This window comes from Ammodytes marinus (assembly GCF_949987685.1).
Source record: "Ammodytes marinus genome assembly, chromosome: 14".
Lineage (NCBI taxonomy): Eukaryota > Metazoa > Chordata > Actinopteri > Uranoscopiformes > Ammodytidae > Ammodytes > Ammodytes marinus.
Window position 1 is genome coordinate 21892362 of NC_137218.1, and position 9569 is coordinate 21901930.

Genomic DNA, 9569 nt, shown 5'->3' on the forward strand with positions numbered 1-9569 from the left:
CCCACTGCATTTTAGGGCTTTTTATTTCAACACAATCAAACATTTTATGTTAAAATACTCAACAGATGTTTACTTCATCTTATTTGCAAGAAATATAAACAGCATATATGGTAAATATTTGCCCTTTACCTTTGTTAGATCACGTTTATGAGTTAAAGTACCACTCATTTTTTGTCTGTTTTTTAAATAAAATGTAATAAAACAAGAAAAACTATTAAAATAAAGATACAAGGGGAATAGATTCAACACATTTATGAATGAAGCAAGGTTTTTCATAACTATTAATTTTAATTTATTTGAACTTCATTGGAAATGTAACCCATTCAGGTTAGTTTACACTACAAAGCTAATGGGCTGGTTCTAGGCCTGGCTGCTAAAGGTCCTGTGTCTTTGTTTTTGGACTAGCTGATGCTCAATCTCATCCTCTTCTTCAAAGTCACTGTCGGACTCTGAATTTTCAGAAATGTGATCTTCACCTTGAGCTCATCACTGCTTTATGCAGATGATGTGGTCCTGATGACATCATCGGTCTGTGACCTTTAGCTCTCACTGGATTGGTTGCTGGTGACTCCCTTATAGGCCTTTCACACCGCCGCAAAATCGGAGCTAGTTCTGGGCTTGTTCGGAGTTAGAGCCAGTGTTTTGGTTTCACACCGCCAGAGAGCCTGCTCCGGGCCGTAAAAACCGGGGGAACTCATACCCCAGGATTGAGCAGGGTTTGATAAGAACTGCTTGCGCGAACGGTTGGGGGAGGGATTATCCTGACCAACCAGAGCAACTCAAACCTCATACCCGCCATATTTAAAAACACCGCTACTACGAGACGTAAACATAACATAATTACCGAACGTAGCGATCAAATTGACCGGCGAGAATACGCTGTATGGGTCCTGTTTGCTTAAGAAAGCAAAGCGAGAGCTAACAAGTGTAAAAATAAGACGTATTCGCCGCTGTTGTTGTGCTTAAAGCTAGCGGTAGCTTTAGCGTTAGCCACAAGAGCAGCGGCGTCGGGTGACGTACACACACGTTTACAGTGACGTCATGACGTTGCTCTCTTGCCGGCTCCATGGCTGTCTCCGGTCGATGTGAAACCAACCGGTTCATAACTGGGATAAGGCTGTAACCAGTTTTGAACTGACCCCAACACCAGCCTGGAACTGACTCTTGGTTCATTTTGGTGTGAAAGGCCTATTAGAGATAGGGTGTGAAGCTCAGTCATCCTGAGAGATTTAGAGTAGAGATGCTTCTCCCATGTGTAGAAAGGAGCCAGTTGAGGTGGTTCGGGCATCTGGTCAAGATGCCCCGTGGGCGCCTCCCTAGGGAGGTGTTCCCGTCACGTCTAGCTGGAAGGAGGCCTCAGGAAGACCCAGGACTAGGTGGAGAGATTATATCTCCACACTGATCTGGGAACACCTCTGGATCCCCCAGTCAGAGCTGTTTGTGGCCCGAGAAGGAGAAGTTTGGGGTGCCCTGCTGGAGCTGCTGCCCCCGAGACCCGACCCCTGATTAGCAGTTTATGATGAGTAATGATCATGAGAGAGTGAATGATCCTCACATTCAGAAACTCTACATCATCTTTAAAAGCTTATCTCTCTTCCAAAACCTACAATTTTCACACTTGTATTAGCCCTGGGTCCAGTAGACCCGAACATCCTGAATGTAATACAAATGTGTAGGGGGGGGGGGGTGTATAGTGTGTGTTGACCAAATTTTTTTTCTGATACAGTCATATGAAAAAGTTTGGGAACCCCTCTCAGCCGGCATTATAATTGACTCTGCTTTCACACAAAAAAGATAAAAGTGGTATGTCTTTAATTTACCAGGAACAGCTAAGTACTGGGATGTTTTCCAAACAAAGATTTTTTGAAAAGCAGTATTTAGTTTTATGAAATTAAATAAAATGTGAAAAACTGGCTGTGCAAAAATATGGGAACCCTTGTGGTCTTGCTGATTTTAATGCATGTAACAGCATGTAAAACTGAGGACTTTAAACACAAAATTGGTTGGATTATGTTGTTAAGCCTTGAACCTCATATAAAGGTCTGTTTAATCATGATAAAAGGTATTTTAGGTGCCTAAATGCAAGTTGCACTTCTCTTTGACTCTCTGCAGAAGTGAGACAGAATGCGATCATCAAAACAGCTCCCAAAAGATCTTAAAAACAAAGATTATTCATTGTCATGGTTTAGGGGAAGGCTACAAGAAGCTTTCCCAAAGGTTTCAATTGTCAATTTCTACTGTAAGGAACGTTGTCAGGGAATGGACGGACACAGGCACAGTTGCAGTTAAACCCAGGTCTAGCAGACCAAGAAAAGTACAAGAGCGGCATATGCGGCGGATTGTGAGAATGGTTGCACACAACCCAAAGATCACCTCCAAAGACCTGCAAGAACATCTGGCTGCAGATTGTGTATCTGTACATGGTTCTACAATTCAGTGCAATTTGCACCAAAACATCTGTATGGCCCGGTGATGAGAAGGAAGCCCTTTCTGCGCCCACGCCACAGATACAGTTGCATGGAGTATGCAAAAGCTCATTTAGACAAGCCAGCTTCATATTGGAAGAAAATGCTTTGGACTGATGAGACAAAAATGAAGTTATTTGGTCTTTATAAAAAGCAGATGTTTTGGTACAAATTGCGCTGAATTGTTGAACGATGTACAGATACACAATCTGCAGCCAGATGTTCTTGCAGGTCTTTGGAGGTGATCTGTGGGTTGTGTGCAACCATTCTCACAATCCTCCACCTATCCCGCTCCTGTTTTTTTCTTGGTCTGCCATGCCTGGGTTTAACTGCCACTATGCCTGTGTCCTTCCATTTCCTGACAACGTTCCCTACAGTCGAAATTGACAATTGAAACCTTTGGGAAAGCTTCTTGTAGCCTTCCCCTAAACCATGACAATGAACAATCTTTGTTTTTCAGATCTTTTGGGAGCTGTTTTGATGATCCCATTCTGTCTCAATTCAGCAGAGAGTCAAAGAGAAGTGCTACTTGCATTTAGGCACCTAAAATACATTTTCTCATGATTAAACAGACATTTCTATGAGGTTCAAGGCTTAACAACATAATCCAACCAACTTTGCGTTTAAAGTCATCAGTTTTACATGCTGTTACAGGCATTAAAATCAACAAAACCACAAGGGTTCCTATATTTTTGCACAGCCAGTTTTTCACATTTTATTTTATTTCATACAACCAAATACTGCTTTTCAAAAAATCTTTGTTTGGAAAACATCCCAGTACTTAGCTGTTCCTGGTAAATTAAAGACATACCACTTTTATCTTTTTTTTGTGAAAGCAGAGTCAATTATAATGCCGGCTGAGAGGGGTTCCCAAACTTTTTCATATGACTGTATATGTTCTTCACAGTAAATGAGCCAAGGCCAATGAGTCTCAGTTTGAAATTATAATTTATAGTATAATTTTTCTTTTGATAAAAATGAAAATGGGTCCCACAGACATACCACACAAGGTTTAAAAGCAGATATGTTTCCGATTAAAGAAACTTAGCCTTCTCAATACTTTAAGGTCAATCACTGAGTCTCAGACCAACTGTTGTGATGACAATATTGTTTAAGAGAAACTTCCATAATGGAAAATGTGGGACAACGCTATAGGCCTACATTTGTTGAATTGGGTGATGTTAAAAGCCTGTCGTCACGGAAAAAAAACGTAATACCGTATTACACAAATAGGCAGAAAACTCAAAGCAGAAAAGGAACAAAAAAGGGAAATGGGAAAAAGTTTGAAGGCACTGTTAGTGAAAGACAACATCTTGAAGTGTGAGTGTTAGATATAGTATGCAACTAGATAAATTGTGTGATATATGATTAATAATTAATGCATTTTCTTAATCATTTGCCATAAAAGTATTTTTATACATTAGGGTTTAGTGCAGGGTATATTGGCTCACTGAAGTAGCAGAGATAGTTGTGTATGTCCACAGACCTGACCTTGGTGTCTGTCCCATCACAGATTCACTGATCGCCTCAGGGCACCACTGTAGAGGTCCTGAGCTGCATGCAGCACCAGGGGGAGTAATGAGCATAATATTTGCAGAGTAGAGTCCTGGCCAGGCGCCACAGTGACTCCATTCATCAGGTTGTTATCTAAAGGGCAGGCCAGCCTGCTCTTCTGCAAAAATGAAAAGTACATGATGTTCAGCACAAGGTTGGATCTTATATCCAACTTTTCTTAATTTAGAGTGCATTCATCACCCTTTGTACAAGAGTGCTTTGCATCTGGGTATGAAAGTGACATTATGTACATAATATATTGTTCCTTATCTGAGCCAAAAAATACACCTGTCTTTATCTTATTTTCACGTTTTACTCAATCTTTTGACAATGTTAGAGCACTTCAAAATATTGCTGCAAGTGGGGACGCCCTTTCATAAAACATTAACTTCCCCCAGAAAATGTCATTATTAAAATTGCATGTCATTCACAACATGAGAGATTGATGTTGCAGCTATCAACATGCTGCTTACAACCAGCTGCTGTTTCATGAAAACTGGGCAAAGGAATAACATCAATTATTATTCATTCATTCTCATTGAAGCTGCTTAACACAGTTATCAATTCATGGACTTTAAAAGAAACATAATACAGAAATTGTGTAGTATTCTCATTTAATAGACAGTCAAAAAAAAACATCAGGAAAATGTACATACAGTATCGTATGGCAAATCTAAAAGCAATGCACTCAATTCAGAAGTAATGCAGACACCCATAAATAGTTATGTAATAATTATGTGCGGGGAATATGTATTTCCAGTTCTGTGGGCCACATCTCTAAAGGAGAGATGCATTCTGCCACTCAAATCAAATCAAATCAGCAAGTGAAAGAGTATCAACGTGTAGCGTTTCTGATTACATACATTTTGACTTTTCGGACAGCAAAATAGGTTTTCAACATCGACAGTGTTTTTAGTTTCTACTGAACTGAAAAAGAAATAAAAATCAACTTACAAAGGTCACTGACAAATGTTAGCTGGAATTGTAAATATAAATACTACCACTCGTCATCATTAGCATTTCAAACCAACGATTAGTGGATCCTCCGTCTATAAGCACCTGGTCTTGGTCACCTTTGGAGTTGGCAGGTTGCTTTGCTTGGATCACAGGAAAGCTTCGGACTATAATGACATTTTGTATGGTCTGTGAGAGCCCTGGCTTGTTTCTACTGCCTGATGTAAATGAACGGAGCCTCCATTATAAAAAAACAAAAAAGGTGCAACGTCTCTTTCTCTTTCCCATCCAAGTTGGGTAGACAGCTCCATCTGCTGGGCTAACCATGCAGTGGAATAGTCCCATTTCAGCTTGGTCTACACAGACTTCTGTTGTGTAACGCAAAAGTACAAGAAGGAATTGATGCTTGTAATCAGTTTTTCCCCACACGGATGTTGGGGTTCAGAAGAGGATCCAGATTTGGGTCTGAGCCAGCGGAGGCACGTCCGTATTTGGCCATGAGCATTATCAGCGTAAAGAATCCCAGGACTCCCAGCAGAAAAAGCAAGAAGACCCGCTGCCTCCAGGAGAGAGCTGTCCGCTTTCCACCTGTGCGATTTCTGAAAAGATTTAAGAATTTTTTTTTTGAGATCACATGACGTTTTTGTAGTGACTTATTCCTCGTGACAAATCAGCAAAAAGCCAGTTCCTATTCCACAGCAGATCATGATACTCACTTCAGAATTTGAGCAAACCAGCTTAGCGTTGGCCGTCGTCTGTACTTGTCGTCGTCGAAGTCAATCTGTGTGACGGAGCTGTTGGGGACGTCTCGTGTGTCGTAGATCTTTCTTGGTGAGGATGCTGGAGAATGCCAAGAAAATATTTAGTTAAATCGTTCAACATTGGAGGCAACACAGTCTGTTAATGTTCCGTCTGAACACATAACTAAACATCATTAGAATGATTTAGAGAACTTGAAGCCCCTGTGAACCCAAATCCACAAAATCCTTCTAACTATGTAGTTTAGGGAGTTAGTTGCATGATAGTAAGCATCTAAAAAGAGTTGGGGATATGTATCAATCTAAATTAAAGATATTGTCATTTAACTTTGATACACCTTACAGAAATGTGGTTAAGATGAGGCAGGCTTTGCCTTGGTTCTTATGACACTATAGGTATTTTGAACCAATCACGGCAGTTCTATAAAAACAATGAATGTTGCCAAGGATACCGTTTGATACGGCCACGTGGTCCCGTGAAATGGACAATAAAAAAGTATGTTTATAAAATGTATGAACATTTATTTTCAATCAGATTTTTGTAAAAGCTCGTTAAGCCACCCATCGTTGATATCATATATAAATTTTTACTATTTTAGACCAGGTTTCCAGAAGACAAGGCAGAGGGCTCTCCACTCTTTACCTGTGTGTATTGTTACTGTGTCGCGGGTAGTGGCAGCAGTAGTGAAGTTGACCACAGCGTGCTCCTGCATATTTGGATCCCCATTTTTGCGGGGACCTCCGTGGTCTTCCTGTGCTGGAGGTGAGACAGAATTTGGTGGTGGTGGGGTGAGGCTGGTGTTGTAAGAGTGGCTGGGGTAAACGTTACTCTGTTCTTGTGCTGTGGAAAGAAAGAACAAAAAGAATCTGATTAGATCACATGACGAATACAGTGTAAACAGTAAACAGTTACTAAAATGTAAACATTAAAACTTACCCTCAAATGTCGACCACTCATTATAATCAGTGACATCAGTAGCTGTGGTCTCCTCTAGGACCCCACTCGGCTCTTCAATCTGTCAGTCAATGATAACGTGTTATTCATATCTTATAACATTATACCTGGGCTATTTGCAGTTCCGAATGTGTATTTTCCTCTAACTTGATTGGTTTTCAGGAAAACTGTCTAAGGTTGTTACTGCACCAAACAAGGGAATTAAGGATAACAGGCCCTTACAAGCGGCAGCCCCAAACCAGCTCTAGCCCAGTTAACAGATGACAGCTGTTCTTTCAGCACATCAGCTATCGGGCTGGCAAGGTTGGAAGGTGGGAACACTGGACCCTGACAGGCAGGACACTGGTATCCTGCTGGGGCTGTATGGAGGGGCAGCCGTGATGCCACGTTATTGAGACAGGACCAGTGAAACACATCTGTGGAAAGAAGAAAAAAAGGTTTCACATCACAGAAATAGGGGTGGTGTGCCATTTATCTATTAAAAAAAGAAGTATGAAGTCTACCCGTTTTTCCATCGTTCTGCAATTGCATGAGTGGAAAGATACGTTTTTTGTAACCCGGTGGAACTTTTCTTTTAAAAGGCGGAGTCAGCGATTCTGGAGAATGCTTGTTGTCACTTTGTCAAAATAAGTAAAATCTCTTTAGGATCCGCTACCTGGATAAATCTGGTTCTGTAGCAATATGCCCTGTACATGGGGACGTTGCTAGCTATGGTGGGACCCCTTTGTTTACATATGCCCTTTGCTTACATACCTATTTAAATAGCCTAGGCTGTGTATTAACACCAGATTTTATTCAACACAAACACTGTTCAGACATGTAGCAGATCAATAATCGCTGACTCAACCTTTAAACATTGTTGGATTTGCTTAACACAGGTGAGCATGTGTTGCCAATGAGTGTATAATAAACAGGCACTTGATAGTCTTACCATAGCAGATCAGTCTGACAGTGTCTTGATCCGACAGGAGAGTGTTACACAGAGTGCAGTTGGGGTTGTAGTCGCTGTCCTGTAGCCATTGCAGATATGACTGCACGATACACTGAAGGGTAGCCAGAGAAAAACACAGACCTTTAATGAGATGTTTCAAGTTTTGCAGGTAAATCATGTGATCCTTGTTTCGCCCACTGACCTTGTTGTGGTTGGAGACGAGGCAGTGCTCGCACACATTTACACGATGCTCGAAGCAGAACAAATTGGTCACCTTTCTCTTCGGACACTTGCAGAGACCCATAGCCACCTGCGCTATGTAGAGGACAAACAAAGAAATGCAGGTTCGTTAAGGACGTGTCTACAAAAAAAGCTTTAGTTCTCATAGTCTTGTTAATTACAGACTGTCTTACTATCCTGTTTAGTGTGACCAGAAGCTAAAAGAAAGAAACATGTGTGTTCAACAAGGAAAATTTGCACTGGAAAAAAATTATAATGATTCTCCTGAGACTAATGTTCTCTTGGACACAGGCTAAAGCTACACAACAAAGACAAAAGAGCTACTTCACTGTCCTTATATATTCTGAATAAAAAGTGAAGAGAAGGGGTTTAACTTTGCAGCATTGTACGGTTTCAAATCAGTTAACTGTGTGGATGGAGAGATAATTAAATAGGCAGTAAAAGACAGAATGTCAACAGGCAGGGATCTTGTATGGTACATGTCATGACCTGAATATATGTTGATGTGTCAGCACAAGGTTGGGTGTACTACAGATGTGTCAATCATCAGACACTTTATTAATATGTTAATGTATTTGGCAACGTCAGTGCGATAAAGCACCTTTATGTGTGGTATTTCATTAGCTGATTTGGCCAAATACAAGGAGTTTCTGTACAGATATTTCTCTATATTTCTTTATTGTCCACTCCTATTTAAGGTGTATCCCTATTGATTCTGGTCACGATATGTTGTCTTTTCCTGAGCTTATATGCTTATTATACTGACATGTTGAGGTTTTAGTTTAAGATTGGAGAATTGGATTTGTTGGTGATACTCTATTCTATTGTCATGTCACAAGGAGTGGCTGGGACAGTCTATATCGAGGCCAACAGCCCTTGCAGGTTGGAATGTTGGGGAGCAGCAATTTTGACAAGTCAAATAATCACCACATAATCGATATCGACAGGCTCTTCACTTACAATGCAATGTGATTCACTTAGTAACTGGTTATCATGGCTCCCAACGACTGTTGTGGTTTGAGCTAACTTGAAACTAGTTGACGTACACGTACAGTACACATGTCTAGGGTAGTGTTTTAGTTTTTCCTATTCGTACTTCATGTTTCAAACCCAGCTAACACGTCTGGTCAGCGAAGATACCTTAGAAAGCTCGGTATCGACATGTCACTAAGCTAACATTAGCTTCTACCTTGGTTGGAAGTTACCAGGGAGGGTTGGCGTTAGCAAGCTAATGTAGCCTAGCTGCAGGAGTTGAAGAAGTTCCGACACAATATGATAAAAATGTACATGTTACCTGTCACACGGACTTTAATCGAGTCCCGTTCGTTTCATTTAACGTTGTACAATTGTCATTGAAGCTTCGTGGTCAGATTTCACATGGAAGGCGGCTCCAGCCCAGGAGCTGTCATCAGCAAACTTGTCCAGCAGCTAGCTGCTTCCTTCCTCCCTCTGTTTATGTGCCACGTCTCTTCCGCCTCTGCGTCTTCTTCGTGTGTTTTTGAAACACACCAACCGGTACATTGCGCCATCTCCTGTGGCGGAAGGCAACTTTACTTAGATTATAAAAAAATACAGTATAATCATTTGATGATTTGCTTTGTACGTATATAAGTAACAGTTCAGCTCCATTAGACATATGGGGCACGGTTCAGCTACATTTGCGATGTAGAAGAGCAGCTGCTTGTTAGTTTGTTTACCATAGTCACACCACC

At 40.9% G+C, this 9569-nt stretch overlaps 1 protein-coding gene across 2 annotated transcripts; it reads right to left on the minus strand.

The window, feature by feature from the left end:
• Positions 1-4622: 4622 nt before the first annotated feature.
• Positions 4623-9296, minus strand: zfpl1 (zinc finger protein-like 1). 2 transcript variants are annotated; one of them, XM_080041739.1, is made up of 8 exons: positions 9152-9296; positions 7820-7927; positions 7618-7729; positions 6909-7102; positions 6669-6747; positions 6375-6572; positions 5690-5813; positions 4623-5572 (listed from the first exon to the last, which is right to left on the minus strand). In XM_080041739.1, the coding sequence occupies exons 2-8, from the start codon at positions 7919-7921 to the stop codon at positions 5386-5388; spliced, it is 996 nt and encodes a 331-aa protein (XP_079897865.1). In that variant the 5' UTR covers positions 7922-7927; positions 9152-9296; the 3' UTR covers positions 4623-5385. The 2 variants fall into 2 exon arrangements, with proteins under 2 accessions (XP_079897865.1, XP_079897866.1); XM_080041740.1 differs by having other exon boundaries at positions 7820-7932.
• Positions 9297-9569: the final 273 nt, after the last annotated feature.